The following is a 21,703-nucleotide window of genomic DNA, read 5'->3' as shown; positions in this document are numbered from 1 at the left end:
AACATAAGTGTTACTCCATCAGTTTCAATTTCATCAGATACTTAAATATACTGGTACGGTCAACAGTCTGATTTACAGCATTTAGAATCTTCAATGTAATATATACAATCAAGCAACAGTAGACGCATCATGCATTTTCAAAGAACATGTTGAGGTGTATTACACAAGTTTAGACAAAGTGCCCTAATCAAAGCAAAACAGATATACCTGTAATATATTAAGAACAGTTCTGATAACATCTTGATCCTTCAGAACATCAACACTTTGGCTTGCTTGTCCAATAATTTCTGCCCATTTCTGGAACATAATTTTGCATACCCATCATAGAACATCAGAAGGTCAAAAGTTGAAATCATCAATAAAAGAAAGAGCCTAGACAAGATATACAGTTTTTAAAGAAACTAGACTATCATGGTCAAAACTCAAAGTCAGGTCTATGTGTTAAGCTAAATCACTTGCCTGATTTGGAAGGTCCATTAACCTTCTCAAATACTCATCCCTCTTTGCAGGATCAGATTCTGCATGTATCATATGGCTAACCTACAGGTAGACAAAGTAATAACAAACAATGCATTTTACAATCAGACATATGGTGAAAAGTAAAGAAAATAAATATATAATTTGCTACGATAGTGGATTTTGCTTAATCCTACCGATTCATAGAATGAATGAATTTGATGAGGCTCAAGATCTGCAATTGTATTTGGAAGGCCAGATAGAAGTTCAGAAACAAAAGGCTCATTCTCCCCTACCTGAGGTAAAATAGCCACATAATTACAACAGATACTGATCAAATGAAAGTAGGTTCCTGCAGAATTACTTACCAAGAAAAAAAAATGATAAGTCCAATACAGCAAGGCAAGACAAAAAGGTAGAAAGTACAAGATTAGGGATTGCCATCAACTACATTATGTAACTATTGATGTGCAGGTGTGTGTGTGCACGTACATGTGTGTATGTGGAAACAAACATGAACACATACACACATATATAAAACACATAGTTACATAATGTATTTATGAAAACATGTATTATGAATAATAATTTTCCTTCTATAAACAAAAGCATGTATTATAAATAATAATTTTCCTTCTATAAACAAAAGCATGTATTATAAATAATAATTTTCCTTCTATAAAAAAAAAAGGGATGTTGATATAATGACGAGAGATATGTCAGATTGGACAAGGAACAGTCAAATATATTGCTAAACTTGTAATAACTTAGGCTTACATGTTAAACAAACATCCATAGAAAGTATTTTCATTCAAGACCCTGAACCGGAGATACCCACACAGGAACAACTAACACAGCTCGGAAACAGGCAATCTCTACCACTTGAGCTAAGACAACAATATGTTATTATGTTTACGAATATTCATTTGGAGTCAAGTGTAAATTTTACAAATTACAAGACATCTTGGTAAAATAAACAGTTTCCTTGACTGATAATTTCATGTACATGGCATGAATTATTATGAAATCCATACACTACCCGAAACATTAAATAATTGATGAATAGTTTATTTTTGATTTTATATCACAGGCTTATTCAGTGAATGAGAACTAGGTCAACTAATCAAAACTTTTAAATCTTTGAAATATGGCCCGGCATATAACTATAAATATTCCCATGTTTTATCACTCCCAGACAATCCCAATCAATGTCATTTAATAAGAGAAAGATGGTCATGAAAAATGATTATCAATGTCATTGCATTGATTATTCCCATTAGTTCTAGTGCATCATTTGGAACATAGGTTCAACTATGATAAGTAGTTTAGCAATCTACTTCTCATCAATAATAGATAATTAGTTTTATATAAATATCAAACTTCAAGTAAGGCTGTATGCAATACCTGTGTGATTACAAATTTACGCTTGCATTTCTGAACAATTTTCAAGAAAGTATCACATGCCATATCCTGAAATGAAAATAATGATATTGATATTGAAATGAAGTATGAACAAGTACACAACACAATAATGGCCCCATGCCAAACTCAAAATCAAAGAAGGCAGTCTACACATAAACTCTCAACTATCTCTGCATAGACATAAAATAATACATGTAAAACAATAGAATAGATGAGTAAAACATGGACGACTGCCTAGAAAATTAGATTATCACCCAAAAAAGCAATCTAAAGGTATGATAAACCACAATAAGCAAATGAAAAAAAAGATGCATAAAAAATGCAAAAAGAAAGCAGCGCACAATCATAACATGCACAGGGTATGCATTTTTTTAAAAAAGGATTTTGGGCAGTTATCAAAAGCTTTTTAGAAAAATGTGTATACTTTCTGAAATTAAATAAGCCTTCCAATGCTGCTGTAAAGAATAAAAAAGAATTCGTAAACTAAAACTTAATGTCAATTAACTATTACTTGAGTATTATTAACATCAGAGAAATAATGTTGTCATACAAACATTAAATTAATTGGTGCATACTCTTTTCCATATTTAGGCAAAAAAAGGTCTTAGTAGGTAAAAGCTAGCGAGAAAACATACTTGATTTTGATGGTGATTGAAACTAAATGGCTGTTAGATCATGTTTGGAGAGCTTGGGGACAATTTTCACCATGGAGCGTCTTCAACGGTAGGAATCCCATCCACAAAAAAGATTCCTTCTTCCTCTATAATTTCACCGCAAAGTCCATCTAGAATTTCCTTCACCAAAAAGGCATCCTACTCCAAAGCATTCTATTTAGTCATTTTATCTTTCTTTTTCTCTCCGATAGGACTTGGCTAGCTATAAAATTTCACTCAAGGATAGGAAAACATGCTGAAAGGCTACGAAATTCTGCTGCTCATGCCAGCAAACTGGATATCCTCAGGCAAAATGCATCCAACATCATCATGGTGATGTGTCATCATGGGACCAAAATAAGACCTTATAAAGGAATATAGGGGGAAACTCCAAGGGTAAAATCCATGTCAGGACCTAAATACAACTCCCAGGTGCAGGTAATTGTTAGTGTCAGGACCTTCTAATCTATAAGAAATCTTACCTGTGGACCCATGACCAAGTATCACACAGACTCATTTTCAAGTGTTCACTACAGGTGTTTTTTTCCAGGCAAACCAAAGAGACAGGACAACACAAGTTAATTGATGGATGACCAATTAGAGAAGGCCTACAATGCGCTCGTGAACCAATGGCAAATAAATTAGAGTTTAAGTCAAGAAATCTCCATGCTGTCCTATTGCAGAGAAATTGCAAATTCAAGGCAGCCAAAAAATTCTGTTTTAGGTTTTTGCACGGGATATGGGTCCTAATAACAGGTCCGTAATGGTATATGCTGATTGATGATTATCCATAATATTTTCTAACAGAAATTCAGATCAAAATAAAAGGAAAAGTAAGGTTTAGAAGACTGCAAGAATAATATAAGTTGGAGAAACAATAGAGAAGAGTAGAGATCAAGAGAAGAGAGAGAGACGCGCACACACACACACACACACAGAGAGACAGAAGTTCCCAACCCAATATGCACTTAAAACACCTGAAAATCAAAATTTTAATGTTTTATAAGTTGCCCAACCCAATATGCAACTCAAATAGAACTCCTCAACACCAATTCCACGTGAAATAGGTCTCTGAAACCCACACCAAAAATTATCTAAATAGAAGCTCAGAAAATGCAAGAAAATCTGAATTTAATTAACTGAACTTTTTTATTCAGCATCGGTAATACTATTCAAAGGTCCCAGTACTGAACAGATGGAAATTAAAAGCAGGTGAGAAAAGTTCAAACATCAGAAAATCAAAAAGATGAGTGAACTGACATCTGAAAAGCTCACAATGTATGGAATGCTGAAAAGTGAAGACAAACTGCAAAATGAACAAAAAGTGTCCAGAACCTTAAAACAACAAACAAAAGGAGATATCTAAAAAATAAATTCAAACAAATTTTAATGGTCATCTTCACCATTCACACCCTTTCTTGCTAAATACTTGCAGCATATGTGGTACACTCCAGTGATTAGCCATACCTAATTTGAAATGATGTGTCCTTCTAAGATTTGGGCATGAATAAACTGTCTGTAGATTTTCGCTAAAGAATGGTGCTCTTTCTCCAACTTAGTCCCTACTAGTAAATACCAATTATTGGCTCCATCATCACCTTGTCATTAACCGACGAAATCATTAGACAGTAGAATGTTGAATTCCAGAACCATCAAAGATTTAGTTTGCAATGTATTTTTTGTGGTACTTTTCTTCATATAAGGATAAGAGGGGTCAAACTCATAGCATGTAGGACTGGAAGATTGCATGATGTTTGTGAATATGCAAATTACTGTGTCATAAGACCATGACCCTCATCTCCTTCTGCTACCTCATTCACCACCATGACAATAAATCCACCAGCATGCAAGCCACGTAGGACCATCAAATTGGACTCCACATTTTGTTTAGTCAATTGATTATTAACTAATATGGGAGTATCGAGTACTGAACCTAAGCATACTGAGTAAATAGCATGACAAATTTAAATCCAAAAGGCAGAAAAATGCCTAATCGATATACTAAAAAAGAACAACTTTCTGAAAGGAATCCAAGTAAACATTTCATCAGACATAAATCGGATGCAACATCAACTAAGCAAATCTAACTACCTTCCTGAATCTTCATGCAACTATATCTCATTGGTAAACTAGAGTCGAATACAACAACCAGTTTTCTAAAAATAAATAAATAATAAACATAGGCTTCCATAAATGTAGTCACCATGGTAGTTTATCCAGAGAATCATCATACTAGTCAGAGAGCCAAACATTATTTTCCAGTAACATCCTATATGATTGGTGACCACCAGCATTATATCAGAGGTCCAAAAAATCAGAGAGACAGAGAGACAGGATATAGACCTGAACCCCTGGATGTGTTTCATGCATAAACTCAAACAACTTGTTAACAACTGTTTTCAGAAACTTCCAGTGAGCTCTTAGAAACCTCGGATACTGTCCAACAACATACCTGATAATTTAAAATAAAGTTAGAGAGAAGAAAGTAGAATTGTGAAAGATGCATGGTCCATAATGTTGATGATTCTTACATGATGTTACTAGCTATAACAGCTTTATTATCCTTTCCCTTAGTGATTTCGCAGAGATTCAGTAAATCACGAATGACCAGAACTAGAAACCTATTTTCCTGTCAAACATGAATCAAAAGATCAAGAACGAATTACTTGAAAAATTGGTAAAAGATGGACAATATGAAATATCACATGCAAGGAATAAAAACACTCAGTACACTATATAAAGAAAAATTACTAGTTAAACTACAGATGAAAGTGAAGGCAAGCAAATTTACAAGAAAATGAGAAATGAATTACTAGAAATAAAAGTATAGCAACTAGCTAGCATGTGAAAGGTACACAAGAAACCTAAGCTGTCGGAACTAATTTTCAAGGAAATTCATTAAAAACTTCAGCCTACACTACCATACTACGATATTAGATCCTTATAAGAAATCATACTCTACACTTGTTCCCAGATGAGCAGAAAGTAATTACTAAACATCACCAATGAACAGATACACAACACCACATTAACGAATCTGAACTACAGTTTAACATCACCAATGTTCCCAATATAGATTACCAGGCACCATAGAATACCAACCATTTTGCTAGACATCCAAAATTACAATAAAAAACAATGGGTTCTGGGGACCCCCCCCCCCCAATTAATACCAAAATGGAGTTTTTGCTGTTCCCAACAACTCAAAAAGCCAGGACTTATCATGCCAAACGCTTTCAAATGCATCAGTACTTAAAATTACCCCCATGATAAAGCAACTTTTCTGTTTCCTGCGAGCGAATAAAAAATCCTATGTACATATTTTTAAAAGCTACCTCCTATACTCTTGTAACAGGTGAAAATGTATTAAGAAACGAGAAATTGGAAATGGCAAAGTGAACTAATGTATATGACAACTGTTCCAAATATGAAAATCCTTAACTAGAACTTAGAATTTACTGCCCGAAAATTTATATGTTAGTTTTGATTTGTGGAGCGAGAAGCTTCCACAAATATCTATTAGCTACCATCTCCATTATCTCTTAGAATGTGGTCTTCTAAGTTGTTGCACAATATTACCTGGTATTCATCACAAGATATTATGCCAAGCATCAGAACATGTACTAGACACAATGTTGCTGTCTAGTCAACTAAAAGATTAAAAATACATGGTTAAGAATAATAAGACTACAAAGTACAACATCTATAATGAAAAAAACATCAGATCGATCTTACTTCTAGTAATAGCTCCTTGTGGAGCAGATGAATGCTTAATATGTTAGCGGTGTTAGAAGTGGGATATGCCCTACAAGCCATCTGCATATTTGACACTAAGAATATTTGAGAAATCATGGCTATAATAAACCAAGAAGGACTGTATACTCCTATGTACTCGAAACTTATTCATAACTATAGGCGAGGTTGGGCATCGCACCTACAAGGCTGCCAAGGTGGACAGTCATGGCAGAGTTCTTCCTTCATCTAGATCAGAACTTGTATTAATATCTAGATGTCCCATCATAATGAACGGTCAAAATCAGCAATCTATCTCACAAATCACTGTCAAGGTAGAGGTGTGAACCAAGTGCACAAGCTTGCAAGTGATCCGTTGAACTAAAAGATAAAAGATATTGTTGTATTTAGAGACCAGTAAATTTGTGGTCAAACCCATGTATTGGCCATGACACCTTGAATTGCCCTTGATAGGAAGCATAGTAGTTTAATGGATTTGGATTTGAGTAAGGGTCAGGGTGTCCAACATGGAAACCATCATATTGGGCATAGTGTTCACATGAGAATAGAGATAGTCAGATATATCAAACCCGATAGGATAGTAACTTGAACGATTTTGAAAATAACCATTTTGCAAAGTTATTATAGTTAATAATTAATTAATTCCATAAGAGATACCCATGAACAGTTTTCATAAAGGGTCTCTAATACGATCCAGGATTCTAATGAATCATGAAGAGTATGACTAAGAGTCTGATAGTGTTATACTCAATGACCATACAGGGATAATGGAATGACAGGGGATTAAATTACAAGATGTAGCTTGTGCAAGAATAGAGAAACCAACTGATTTCATCCTATTCACCCAAAAGTTCAATAATGTGATATAGGATTCATATCCCCATGTTGGACCATGGGGCTGACGTGACTAAGAACCTAAAGGGCAGGTCATTTAGGAGCGAGAACCTGGGTTGACCTATACCCATAATGTATCTAGCATCTATCATTTGTCTTTAGGTCAATTGGAATGAGATTCCAGCTGATTATTCTCTCGCAAATTGGATTAAGAAAGATCTAGATTTAATTGAAGAAGAAATTGGGCCAGGCAAATAGTCCTGATATAGGGATTGAGCTAGGTTGTGTCAAGTAAGACTAGACCTGGGTCAACTTTAGGCCACTTGGATTAGATCCAAGTAGGGGTGGCCGACCAAGGTAGGTGACTGCTGCCCCTGCTAGCTATAGCACTTTACAGGGTGCAGCTAGGAGATGAGGGAGCAGCCCTAGGGCCAGCACCCCTACTTTCTAACGCATCCCCAGGGGCCGCATATTGTGCAACCTCATAAGAAGAGGGCAGCCTCTAGGGCCGACACCCCTTCCCTCTTCCCCTTTGACTCAAAATCTATCCAAGACTCTGGATGCCGAGCGTCCAAGATAGGACGCTACCTTTCCTTGGTCGAGTCCTCTTAGGACCCATAGGAGGAGGCATCCTCTCCTCTATAAATAAGGAGCAGCTCCAATATGAGGAGTTTGAATCTGACTCAAGCCTCCACATATTTGCCAAAGGGAAGAGAGGAGCACTCAAAGATTAGGGTTCTTCCTTTTCCTAGGTGCAGTGTGACAGAGAGTCTAGCTTGTGAGGAAAATTTATCTTGCAAAACATCCACTTGGCCTGTGGTACTGAAGATTTAGAGCTAGGCAAAGCTCTAGATAGGCATATGGACAGAAACACCTGGCATAGTATTTCTCAAAGGGTCGTGCTTTCACAACCTCAGCATCTCCAGGCAGATATATTTCTCTCACATTATGCATGTCATCTATGCTATCATAGTGATTTATCAAAGAGCGATCATTTTCCCCACTTTGTATTGTTATACGCGCTGCATAATATCACGACAAAGGGCCTATTGCATCCTTCAAGCCATACATCTGCTCACCAATTTTCAAACTTCACAGTGCACTTAATGTATCCCTACGGAGAATATTAACAAGGCAGCTAAAACTTTTTAGTCCTCTAATTAAGTTTTCAATCCCTAAAGGCCTTCATGGATTTGTAAACCTTCTGACATGACAGAATTTATCTCACTATTAAACCTTATTCCACAAAGTATAATTATTTGTGCGACCTTCCAGACTAAAAGGTAAAACAGTAACAGATGTAAACTCCTCGGATTAGAAATTAAATCAATATTTATAATGAAAATAGTAAAATTTGCAAGGATATAAAATATTAGAAAGGACAGTTCTACATGGATATTTTATTAGCTAGTTAATACCAAATTAAAAGCAAAAAGTACAAGGTTAGGATAACCAACAAGAAGAAATGGGAAAAGTCAAAAATGGCACACTTGTAACCATGGATTCAAAGCTCAACTTTTGAATAAAAATGAACTCTACTTTTTTTTCAAGCTGAATGTGTGTATTGTCTAGCCTTTCAACCAACAGACATCTAGCTACAAAACAGTCAGCTAATTATTACTGTGTCAAATTACAGAATAATTCAGCATCAGTATAATACAAAAGTGCAACAAGATCAATTGAACAGTCAATAACGACTCAAAATTTTCCTCTCATTCATATGATGAAACATTAAAAGGAAAAAGAAAACAACCATGCCTAATAAGAAACCAGCTAAGAAACAATGTAGAATAATGAGCTTGTCAGCATCATTTCTAACATATTGAATGATATTGATCAAAATACAAAATACATGTCTACATGAATTAATGGTTCAAACTGGAACCACACACCTGCTCCTCCATCATAGATCCAGATATTGATCCAATTGCCCAGCATAAAGTGTTCAAATTGTTCCAACTCCAATCCTCACCATTTAACTGTTTATTTAATTTCTTCAACATCTGAAAATACCAATCAAAGAATGTATGACCAAAGTAATTTGTAATATAGATCGATAAAAATGAGTTCCAAAGCATAACAATTGTCAACAATATCTGCGTTCCACAGATTTGAGAGAGTAATTGCAGAACAGAAACAACATAACAAAAATACTAATATGATAAACCAATCAGATAAGAGATAGTCACAGTGCATGCTCTCTTATAACCTCAAAATTTGCAACTAGTTTTTCAACACACCAAAAAAGCAGGAGGAACATAAGAGAAACAAAAACAAGAACAATAAACAGCAAAATTCTACAATTACTAATGGGCTTGCAATAACATTTTTGGCACGTACAATACTCATAAAGGTCTTCTACCTTCACTATGGAATACATTTTAATTACATATTTGTCGTGTACATTACTTATAAAGGTCTTCTCCCTTCACTAGTAATATACCTTTTAATTTTAAATTCTATGATAAACTTAAGCCATTGCAGAGCTTCAGTGTAAACAGATTTTGGTGCAGTGAAGACCATAAGATTCATAAGGCAGGTTGGATTCATATATCAACCACTTAAGTTAGAATAGGGAGATAACAACCAGAATGAAATTCAACTACGTCATGATCAGTTTCATGTAATTGCCTAATCACAGAATTTTTCATAAGAGTGCATCTATCATAGTTTGATGAAATTATTTTAACATATTTTATCAATAGTTCAGTAGAGATTGTTATTTGTTAACACAATGAATACAATTACTGAACCTCTGAGCCTACAGCATGTTCCTTAAATCCCTATCTACAGATTTTCTCTAATATTCAGATTCTACAATTTCCCCTGTGTTTCTCCTGTTGCACATGTTTACCTTGCTGACTTAATCATCATTCCCAAATTTGTAAAAGTGCTTCTATTTTCATGTATAATTTAATTTCCGATCCACTATCTTTCATGCATAGGCTAACAAGCTAGAGTAAACAACCTGATGCAGCCCTGAAAGCACAAATTTGGGCAAGCATTAGCACTTGTCTAGAAGGCTTGCAAGCAGGACTTTAACATGGAGATGACGATGGTGCGAAAGACATACAAACTGTGTTCCGTAACAAACAACTAGACTAACGTCATTTCTTTCTCCTGTCTTGTTATGACATTGAAATCTCACAATAAAAAATTAATGAAAAAAGAGAACAAATTCCTGTTTATCATGTCAACATGTGATGCTATTTATTAGTAGACAGGGATTACATAAGGGAATCACAAGAGGCAATTCTCTTGGTAATTATACCTAAAGAGAGTTGTTGTACATTAGAAGAATGAAGTTTCAGCAACCAATCCATACCTGTTGTTCAGTATCCACTTGGTCAAGGTGGCACAAGTAAATTAATGTTTCCCTCATGATCTGTAAAGACAATTTACAGCTGAGCATAAGTAGGGTCAATCATAAAAAAATAGGAATAGAAACACATAATAAAATATTTGCACTCGTATCAGAATTATCCAAGCACTTCTTCAGTAGTTTAGCAGTTAAATATAACATTTTCCCACATTGAAAAGCTCAGAGCCGATTCTCCCAGACGGTAAGCTGAATATTATCCAAATAAAGATAAAAGCAATCAACAACTGATATTCTATTAATGCCAAGCATATACAACTACGTGATATCGTTCAGATTTTACAAGCATCTTGTCAACCCATATTTGTGATACCCAAGCAAAAGGTGAGTTGATGTTTTTTTTTCTCTAGCACAAAAACAAATCGCCACATGTCCATTAAACAGGCTATCCAGAATTAAAATGAAATGATATCCCTCCAAAAAAAGCCAAAATCAAATGCATAATTCTAAATGATGATCATGCAGGGAATTAACAAAAGTTGGAAAGCTTATATGGCTCTTTTATCCAACAGACCTTGTACTGAACAAGGACATCATTATCTTTCATAGTTTCACGAACTATATTGCCATTTTCATCTTCAACAATCAGAACTTCCTCTGGTTTTGCCATCCGACATATCATGAGCATTCTTAATTTTGACAATGTACCAGAATAAAGCTGACGTCGTTGCAAAAACTGTGAGCCAAGCCCTTCGACCATCCCAGGGAGTAGTGAAGCCTGCAGAATTGGTAGGTAGCATGAGTATATTAAAAATGCTTTGTCAAGCCAACAGTTCATGTGTGCGCATGCAGGCGCAGAGATATAGTAGCACAGAAAATGTTGAAAAATGGGACTATACGTGCAAGAGCAACTATACAGAGAATACCAAATTTTAAGATGAAGTTTCACAAAAGAAATATAAATTAGTGAGTATGATCTAGAAGGTCTAAAACATCTAGAAACAAAACGTCTATTTGTTTTGCAGAGTTTTGCAGACTCTTTGCTTGTGTATCAAGTTCTCCCAAATTAATATTTTATAGCATTACACTGTGCTTTAATTTTGGGATGACTTTCTGAACAGGAAAAGCATCTCAGTATCATATATTTTTTGTTTATGGGCAGCTTAGAGCCTCCTTAGACCTTGTAGATCATAACCAACAGCTCAGAATTCCATTAATCCATTTACATCTTCAAATTTGTAAGTGTATGTAAACTCCCCTATCCATTTTATGTGTACTGTACTACTACATACATACAGAGAAAACTCACTGAAATCCATACCCTCATTAATCCTCTCAATATGGTCCTGATTCTTCTTATCCTTTATAAACTTTTATATTATATCACTTTAATTCAAAAAGGAACATGCTAAACAAATTTCCAAGTAATTAACATTCTAAAGAAAAGAAAATCAAATATGCACATGCTTAAACCATCAACTTTCTTTTCCTGATAAACAATCTACTAAAAATCTTCTGTGCAATGATGATGGTACACAGGAGGGGAACTCTTCTTCTTGAGCCCCTAAAGCTTGAAACCTATTCACTGGCATGGTCGTTATTTTGCATGGAACAATGTGAGGAACATTGAGTGTGTGGTTAGGCCTACCACTACACCCTGCAAACCCGGTACACAACCCGGACCTGATCCGACCCTTACTTGGACCCAATGATAAATGGGTCAATCTTAGACCTGTTGAAACTTTTAGGTAGGTTCTTGGTTTGATGTTTTTAGACCCGACCTACTCAACCCAAACCTGAATAATTACACGATTTACTACATACATACATACACACACATATAGATAGATAGATAGATACATGCATACATACATACATATATTCACACAAATGTATACCTATCCATACACATAGATACATATATATACAAATAAAATATTAGTTTTATTGATATATTCTTCAATTTCTAAACTCTTAGCAATATGACACTTCTATAATTTAGAGAGACAGAATGAACAAAAAGTAATGACATATTAGAACATGTATGGGTGTTTATACTTAAGACTTCAAGTGTATCTTTTCAATTTTAGTCAATCATTTTCATATAGTTAAACTTTGAGTGCTTGTTGTTAATGATTTAATTTTTGTAGCATGTATTGGATGTTTCATTTATAAACTTCTCAGAGTATAGATTATCTTAGTTTGATTAACTCTTCAAGATATAGTTTTGATACCCGATGGGTACCTAAAACCTATCCCCACCTGACCCGACCCCAATACATATTTTTATTATCCGAACCCAAATAGAACCCAATTGGATATGGAACAAAAGTTAAGACCCAAAACCCCAATTCTTATGAGTTTGGGTTTAGTGAAACCTGCACTAGACCTGACAGTAGGTCCGCCGGACCGACTGTACCGGCATACCGGTAGGCACCAGTAGTTAGCCAACAAAGCAGACACAGGCGCAAACGGAGGAAAAAAAAACAACGCGCATGGATGCGAAAAAAAACGCGTGATTCCCTACTAGGAACCCCGCCGCAGGCACGGTTCCCTGCGCGAGGAAGCGCGCGATTCCCCCCTCGCGCCCGCGCACTGCCCCACGTGGGCGCGGTTCCCAGCGTGGGAACCGTGCACGGATGCTTCCCAGCGTAAGGGAACCCCGCGCGGGCGCACTTCCCAGCTCGCGCCCGCGCGGGGAAGCCGTGCTTGGGCCGGTGGGAACTGGCCCGGTTCGCACGGGTTCAAATACGGAACCAATCGGTTCCGACCTAGTTTGGGTCGGAACCGATTTTATATGTTGTACCGTACCGGTGCTTGTCGGCACCAGTTCGGTACGCGCTGTTCCGGTTGGTTCAGCATACCTTGCCTGACATGATAACACCCCTAAGTGTGGTGGTTCGCCTTCATCACTTAAATTGAAATTCATTTTTCCAGGCATATACTCCTTATATGATAGAAACCATATTTCACCATATATAAAGGTCCTGATTGGTACTAAAAAAATTCTTACAGTTGTACATAAAGTCTCATTCCTTTGTCTTTAAGTTTTCAAAACATTTGCTGGTACTTGTTTAGGATCTGCTTGAAATTCTCCATACTCCCTCTAAGTTAACCAATGGAGAATAACATAGAGCCATCACATACCATATTGAAAAGGACCACTACAAAAATCACCTTAACTTTGATTCAATAACCAGTGGATCTTATTATTGCCTGGAAATGTAACAGTATGCAGTGGAATTTGCTGTGAACTGAAAGATAACCATGTGACAAAGAAATAACAACAAATGCAACTAGGCAATCCATAATGCCAGTGATTAGTATGAAACAAATATACCTGGAAACCTATCATGCTTGCAGCAACTGCAGGGTTTTCCAAATTGTGGTGACTCTCAAACAAGTCCAGGACAAATGAGTTCCAATAATCTAAGCAAACCTGTTGATGCTCATCTGGTAAATCATTAGCACAGGAACTCACCAATCTGTGCATTCGGTCAGTATAGACAGAACAGCAGATGATACTTTCATACCTTGAAAACCTCAGTGTCATCAACATATGATATACCAATCAGATATTCAAGACCCAAAAGCAAAGCAGCCCGGTTATCAGCAGTAGATTCCAATATTCGAATATGAGCCTGCAGCAAAAATTTGCCTCCACTCAATCAACAATACAATGTGCCAACATGGTCAAGTCACACATGTAAATGTCCCAAATAACACTTTGCTAACCAATGACATAGGATATAAAGTAAACTCATAATCAGTGCTGATAAATAAACTAAATGCAACTCAAAAGTCAAACCAAGAACAGAATTTGGCTAGGCTGTGTTTGATTGAGAACAAGAAAAAGTGGGATAGGAATAGTAATGCCTAATGGAATAGTACCGGCCGGTTCTGCCCGTCCCGAACCGTACCAGTGGCTTACCGGTATGGTTCCGCCTTACAAACCAGTTCGGCCGGAGCCAGAGAAGAAGAAGAGAAGGACAGAGCGAGCGGGGGAGGGAGGGAGAAGAAGAGGCCTCCGCTGCCCGTGAAGGGTTGTAGGGGGCCGGCGAAGGCCCGGGGGGGGGGATGCCTCTCCTTCTCCCTCCCTCTCCCACTCGCTATCTCCTTCTCTTCTTCTTCCCCGGCTCCGGCTGGGTTCTCTCGGTACGGGCCCGGTACCGAACACGCTAAACCAATACCTACCAATCCGGTAGACGACCGATACACCTAGCGATACCGGTACAACATACTTTGGTTAGGCCACAAGTTATTCATATTTGTATTATGCATCAATTTCTGGAATAACATGTGCTTGAGGGTGTTTCTGTCCATTAAAGAAATGGAGGTATGCCAGGAAATTTATGATGTTTCCAATAAAGTTGTGCCTAGCACAATCAAGACTGGCAGAACTAACCCTTGGTTATGCTTGTTTTCTGAAAGCTGTTTGGAAGGCATAAGGCTTATTTCAGACCTTATTTACTGCTTTAATCCTGAACAAAAAGCTGCCTCAGAGAACAACATAGACCAATACTTCCAAAGGTGTATATGATAATTATCAACATTATTCTAGCCAAAGATACAGCTCAAGTCCCGTCTATACCTATTAGTGCATCATAATATATTCTCTTACAAATTACAGCTTCTCAATTGAGGACATTCATCTACTCATGAGCACATTAATTTCCTAAAGTTTCAAACATTTAACAGAAGAAAAAGAAGTTACCTTGTAAAAAGAAGCGAAAAACAGTGCAAGATTTTGAATAAAAGCCTGTTTAAAAGGGATGGAAAAGGAAAATGTATAAGTAGGTATCAAAAAGCACACTAGAAAAGAAGAACCTAAGAACTTATTCACAACAAAATATGAATCTGCAATAAACAAAAGTCTGACAAAGACCATCTAATTAACAAAGGTGTACCTGCTCTTCATTAGAACCATTTGCATAAGCATCCGGTATATTTGTTCCAGGTGGGAGGATAGACTGACAAACATAGGAGATGGTCTCAGCATTCCGCACAAAAGCAAATAAAAGGCATATTCAGCAAGAATAAAAGCAATGCATATCACAAAAACATCTTAGGTAAATTCCAAATTTTATTCAATAATACAGTAAAAATCGTGCCTGTAGTTGCACCATAAATATGGTATACATGTTGACGTACTGCATGTCGTAGAAGTCACCAAACTGAAGTGCTGCAATCTGTGAATACCAAGATGTAACCACATATGCACAATGGCACAATTAGATTATTTTGTAACAAGCAGAAAAGCATATGAACAACGATCCATGTACCATGTGCACTACAATGTACAAAATCTTAACAGTCACAGATCTCAAGGCTTTCTCAAAAAGGGAATGTTTTTGATTCTGTAACATGTCCCTGCAACTATGTGGCAACAGATGCTCATGAAACGATGGGTGCTATCTGACTCCAATGTATAGCACAATGTGTGCAGAATGGGCAAAGAAAGATACTGTACTCTTAAAGGAAAGATGTAGAAAAGACATACCTCTGTTAAACATTGAAGTGTAAGATTCCTATATGATGCGACAGGGAAGAATTTCAGGAGTGTCTCCAGCTATCACAGATTGAACAAAAAGGGATGTATCAGTTTTGGACTGAACTCGGAACAAAAACAGTGCATTGACCGCACACTTGTTGATCAAAAAACAAAAGATTCCTATGACAAACCAGCGGAGACTCAAACACGTAACGCAAAGGAATCCATGACAAGAAGGCATGCAGTGTTGCTAATGTAGCCCGTATAAGTTCAGTCCTCTGAGATGCTGATAGTACATATAAGCATAACTCATGAATGAGTTGAAACTCACTGTTTAACAAATCAAATAAATATTGGGTAAGCTATCCGATTAAAGAACAAAAAATAAGACAAACATTATCAGGATGATTAAATGTACAGGCTCAAAGATTAACATGAAGATGGCAAGAGAAGCAACATTGGTCTCAAAAGACAAGTAAATTTTATTCTTCAAAAAAAAACTGTAGAAGTTGATATAGAAGCCAGCTGAACGAATAAGGCAAGCAAAGAAACTCATTGAGCTAAGGGTGCAACTGATATCGCACTAAAGTCAAATTTCAGATATCTCCTGCCATGAAAGAACAATGCACTCATGCTACAGGCCTACAGCTTCCATCAGGTGCAATTACCCTAAAAATATTATGAATGTTAACACTACAGCAAAATGATAGCAAAGTTTCAGCATAGAAACAGATAAATGCTTATAGAAAACAAGCACCCCAACTATTTTGAGTCAGCATCACAAATCCTCACCCACCAACCATTTCTATTTAAGCCTATCTCTGATGTTACTGCAAGCTTTTCCAAATCCTTTCTCACAGCTTCTAGCTGAGCTACTTTAAATGATATCCACTTTCTAAATCCTTCCCCAAAAATTAGAGTCCATCTTTTTACCAGAACCACCTTGGATCTTTGTTATATGCCTGTATCTTTTCAATCAGCTCTCCATCACCATAACCTAAGTTTACACTCATTCCTCATTGTAATCTTCCAAGATTTTTCACTTGTCAGTCTCAGTATTTTCGTTTCTACTACAATTAATGGGTTTTCTTGGACCCTCTTTATTGCCCAACTTTCTGAACCATACAACATTGCCGACCTTCCTGTTGTATGATTAAGTCCACCCACATCAATATGTCTTGTCACTTGCAATCCACCTTCAAGAATATGCTTATCAACTGAGTCAGTGTTTCCTCATGCTCACAACTTTCAGACCTTTGGGCATTTGTTATCAAGAATTTTCCAATCTCATCATATGGGTCACAACCATAACTCCTGATCTAGTTCTAGACATGCCACTGTTAACTGTTAACTTTTCTTTGCTGCTGATTTTCATGAATTGACCTTAAATCTACTTTTAGATGCATGATTTAGAGTAATAGAAGGTGTTTGAAATATTATAGGGGCTTATTATATTGTATGCAGATTGATTCACATTTATACTACAGTGTACCATAACTGTTTGCTATTTTTTGATTGTTTGTAAATTGTATGTGAATTATAAACACATATGGTTAAATGCACGCCTAAACATGATTTACCAGACACAGGGTGCAGTATATGTGAATTATTATACAAGACAGAATTATATTGCGCATGAGCAAAAGGCAGCTAAAGATGTCTTTTTGGTGCAGAAGCAGAATAAGAATTCATCTAAAGAGATTGTTTCATTGTTTATCTCATGCTGGACCATGTGAAAAGACAATTTCAGTTGGCTCACTCCTGGCTGGAATGATTGCCTTATATATAGTACAAATTGGACTTAACACCCAACATTTGCTGATTTTCAAAGCGTTTTAGCCTTGTTTGATCAATGAAATAGAGAGCATTCTATAAGCAATTCAAGTGATAAGGTTAGTAAAATTCGCTTGCAATGCAACAAAGTTGGATCATACTTTACAAGCAAAGCAGAAAAATAAGTGCTTATGGTCACCATAATGTATTACCTGTTTAACGACTGCTTAAGTTCTTTGATTTTCTGCTGAGTCATTTCTCCTCTTGAAAAGTCAAAAACTTCTTCACTAAGAAGCTGCATGCTTAACAATCGATATTGATTCATATTTTAAAATAGAAAAAGTGTGCTTCTACAACAAAGGTTTGGGGATAAGGGTGGATACCTTTAATATAGCCATGCAATTTTCACAGATCGTTGCACTACTCTTTGCTGCTGATACAAGATCAGGAATAAAAGTTTGCCACCTGGTGGGCCACTCATGCTTTAAAACCTGTATTTCCGGAGATTCCACATGGTAAAATAAAGAAGTCCAGGAATATTTAAACCGAAGGTGGAAAGGTATAAGCAAAATTATTAGAATTGAAGCGATTGCTGTAATATCATTGGTTTGAATGAGTATAAACAATTAATATAAAATAATACAACAGCGAAAGAAAACTTTTCAACGCCTTACTGCCCAACTTATAATACCATGATTATCTATAATGAATAAATAGCATGTCTAAAACCAGAAGTTTACAAGCCAGCAATTTACCTGCACTAATATGACATTCAACTTGTTGACATATAGCCTCTCCTGCCGAAAGGAGTCTTCATTACTTGAAATCTGGTGAGAAGACAAGAATTAACAAGGGCAAGCATAGATTGGCAATACATAAAAGAGATATTATGTTTTATAGGAGCAAACTTGTACTGGCTGAGAGTAAGGAAGATAAGCTTATACCTTCACAATAACTTCTGAGATGTAGTTTTTAATTCCATCTCGTTGTTCAACTGGCAAAGCATTCCAACGATACTTAATGACACTTTCTAGTACCTATAAAGAGGCAAAGGTTATAGGAGAAGAATGAAGTTGGAGCATGGTTCCTCATATTGTGATGTAGGTGTAGGATGAAATAACCAACCGGAACCATCAAAAGAATATAATCTTAAAAAAACACATTAGATGGTATAGAAAGTGGTGCAACTTTTGGTCAATTAAGGTGGCCCTCAAACTGTAAGATTGAATACATACAAAATTTGTTCGGAAACCTTCATAAGTTTTCTGTCAAATGCTTTTTCTGTTGTTTTCACTATTTTTGTTCTTCACCTTTTTCTTATCAGCTTGCAAAAGTAAAAAAAAAAAATGGAAGCTTTTCCTACCATCTCTTTTTGCACTCAACCTTAAATTGGCTTGGAGGAAAATAAAATTCCCAATCAACAATTACAAGAAACTTATCTCAGTCAAAGATAATACTTCTTTAAAACAAGCAAACCTACAGGACAATAAACATAGGATTTCTAGAATCATTTGACAAAACAAATTACAAAAATCAGACATGTTTCTATTTATCACATATATTGAAAAAATAAACCATCTTTTGTTGAATAAGGAAATTAAAAACATCAAAATTTCAACCAATAAACTGGACAAGGCATCTACTCTTACACCTATCCAACTCCTTCAAATGCTACTTCATAAACCTAAAATTTCTTGGTCCATAGGAAGAAATGACAACAACCTGAAACCTTTTATAGACACTTCAAATACCATATAAATAAGGATTTAAACCATAGATCCAATTTGACCTAGAACAATAAAAAGCCAAATGCAAAAGCCACACATAGAAAGAACTGTTTGGAAACTGTAAGAACATTGCAGTATAAATTAAACTATGACCTCTATTCAAATCCAGTGGTTAATTTAACCATGTGATATACTTGTATCAATTACTAATCGACCATGATGAAGTGCAGCACTAACCTGAAGAGCAAAAAATTTCGTGTTCAAGTTTTGTGTGTTCTGTAAAATGTGAACCACTTGCAGCCATGTGTCTGGGTTGTTCTGCAACTCCCTCAGTATCTGATCCGCAGCTGTCCTCTGCCAACAAATCAAAAGGCAGTGTCAGTCAATACGAGATCTATACAGCTTCGGACAAATCTAAAGATCAGAGAAGAATTCATAAGCAAAAAGGAAAGAAACCAAAAAAAAAGGGCCGAGGGTGAAAAGAATCTATAATATGCTTGACTGTACTTCAGCAGCCACATATACTGAAATAAAATATGATGCAAATCAATGCCAGAAAAGACAAGTTGTAGTACCGTTTACATGTTATTCTTCAGGAAGCTCCAAAAAAACTACCCAGCAATGCTGAACAGAAAAAAATGCAGAGCTAAAAAAAGTTCATATAGTAGGTTCAAGGTGACCGAAAGATGATTTTTCAGGTATATAGGCCCACTAGCTAACTTCTCGACTAGCGTTTATTAAGAACAAAACATCCAAAAATTGAAACCCGAATCAGTATGAACCCTAAAACTAAACATCCATTCATAGTTAAAGTAGAAAAGGGAGTCCAGAATTTCGAAAAAGCAGCCTTCTATCATTTGAAATCCAACAAGGGTGGGGGAAAAAAGCCTTTTCTTTTCTAACCAAAATAGTCACCGAATCACTATCAACCCTAACACAAAACATGAACATCTAGTTAAAGAAAAAGTGCAAAACAGTATCATAAATTTCGAGAAAGCTGCTCTCTCTCTCATCTGAAACCCAAATAGAGTCCCGATAGAAGGTTTCTTTTCCAGAAAGACCCATGAATCAGTAACAATTCTAAAACAAAATACCCATAGTTAAACGGGATTTAGATAAAAGAATAAAAGAACCACGAATTTGAAGAAAAGTGTCGTCTTTCATCTCAAACTAAGCGATCAAAACTCGAATAATCAGAGAAAACGTATATGCATCGTATTCATACGACTTTCCCAAGAAACAACCAAGACGAGCAACCGAACTCCATCCGGGCCGACCAGAGGACGAAAAAAAAACCAAAAGATATCACCCAAGAAGAAGGAAATGGAGAGGGATAAAAAACGAACGCTCACCTCCTCCTTCGATCCCGTCCCGTAGAAGGCGGCAACGGTGGCATCGAGCAGAGCAACGTCGATCGGCTGGCTCAAATCCCTCAGTTTCTCCGCCATGGCAGCAGAGAGCCCGAAAAAGATCACGCGCAAAACCCTACCAATGCCAAGGCCGCGCTCTCTCGATCCAGAGACGAATCAAATAGCACGGAAGGAGCAGGAAGCGGGGAAGGAATACAAATAACCCTAGCTTTGGTGCGCTTTGGCTCGAGAGCGGGCGAGGTTTTAGAGAAAGAGGGGAAAAAATAAAAGAAAGGAGAAGCTTCGAACCGGTTTTGCCTCCTTTCCCTTTTTCGCCCTTTCTCCTTATTTTTTTCTCTCTCTTTACCACCACTCTCCTCTCTCCTTGGGGGCTCGCGATTCCTCGACAAGATTGTAGGGTGGGGAAAGGACTTGGGGTTTTAAAGAGGATGGAAATAATACCCCTAGCGTTCTAGAGATATTTGGAAGCGACACCGCGGCGCATCTCTTTTCCGTAAGTGGGAATTACGAAGACGCCGATTGGGCCAAGGTCGAGTGACTCTTTGACCGTTGACTTGGATTTCCAGAGGTGCGTTGCGCGCCTGCCAGCCAGCTCGGCGGAGAGTTCGGGAAATATGACGCAAAAATTCAGAATTTCTTTTGACGAGTTTAGAAAGACAAGTCATTAATTATGAATCAAAAATAGAAAAATCTTAGGTTATTGGTGTGCGCTCTTTGGCAAACTCTTTATTTTTTTTTTTTTCGATACATCGGCATCTCACACTAAATATAGATGAGTATAACTAAAAAAATCAAAAAAAAAAAGCTAACCTAATGGTTGAGGGACATCCTCATGGTTCCTCCAAATAAAATTTCCGGCATGCTGTACAGCGTGAGATACCATCCAGTTAGCAACTGAATTGATC

General features: G+C 36.7%; 1 protein-coding gene across 1 annotated transcript in view; it reads right to left on the bottom strand.

The window, feature by feature from the left end:
* The window catches only part of LOC103709198 (protein EXPORTIN 1A-like), a 30,288-nt gene extending 9,115 nt beyond the window's left edge, over positions 1-21,173 (bottom strand). Inside the window, exons 1-22 of the mRNA XM_008794425.4 lie at positions 20,781-21,173; positions 19,666-19,782; positions 18,646-18,738; positions 18,457-18,528; positions 18,085-18,192; positions 17,914-17,996; positions 16,120-16,258; positions 15,938-16,006; positions 15,549-15,626; positions 15,345-15,407; positions 15,152-15,196; positions 13,971-14,078; positions 13,778-13,876; positions 11,012-11,215; positions 10,444-10,503; positions 9,011-9,121; positions 5,063-5,160; positions 4,875-4,983; positions 1,861-1,926; positions 654-752; positions 460-540; positions 208-297 (exon numbers count right to left, since the gene is read on the bottom strand). Coding sequence (XP_008792647.1) covers positions 208-297; positions 460-540; positions 654-752; positions 1,861-1,926; positions 4,875-4,983; positions 5,063-5,160; positions 9,011-9,121; positions 10,444-10,503; positions 11,012-11,215; positions 13,778-13,876; positions 13,971-14,078; positions 15,152-15,196; positions 15,345-15,407; positions 15,549-15,626; positions 15,938-16,006; positions 16,120-16,258; positions 17,914-17,996; positions 18,085-18,192; positions 18,457-18,528; positions 18,646-18,738; positions 19,666-19,782; positions 20,781-20,876 — 2,088 coding nt within the window. The 5' untranslated portion in view covers positions 20,877-21,173. The remainder of the gene's footprint in view (positions 1-207; positions 298-459; positions 541-653; positions 753-1,860; positions 1,927-4,874; positions 4,984-5,062; positions 5,161-9,010; positions 9,122-10,443; positions 10,504-11,011; positions 11,216-13,777; positions 13,877-13,970; positions 14,079-15,151; positions 15,197-15,344; positions 15,408-15,548; positions 15,627-15,937; positions 16,007-16,119; positions 16,259-17,913; positions 17,997-18,084; positions 18,193-18,456; positions 18,529-18,645; positions 18,739-19,665; positions 19,783-20,780) is intronic.
* Positions 21,174-21,703: the final 530 nt, after the last annotated feature.

Source organism: Phoenix dactylifera, chromosome 11 (assembly GCF_009389715.1).
Source record: "Phoenix dactylifera cultivar Barhee BC4 chromosome 11, palm_55x_up_171113_PBpolish2nd_filt_p, whole genome shotgun sequence".
Classification (NCBI taxonomy): Eukaryota; Viridiplantae; Streptophyta; class Magnoliopsida; order Arecales; family Arecaceae; genus Phoenix; species Phoenix dactylifera.
The sequence above is the reverse complement of the archived record's forward strand: the minus strand, read 5'-3'. Positions and strand labels throughout refer to the sequence as shown.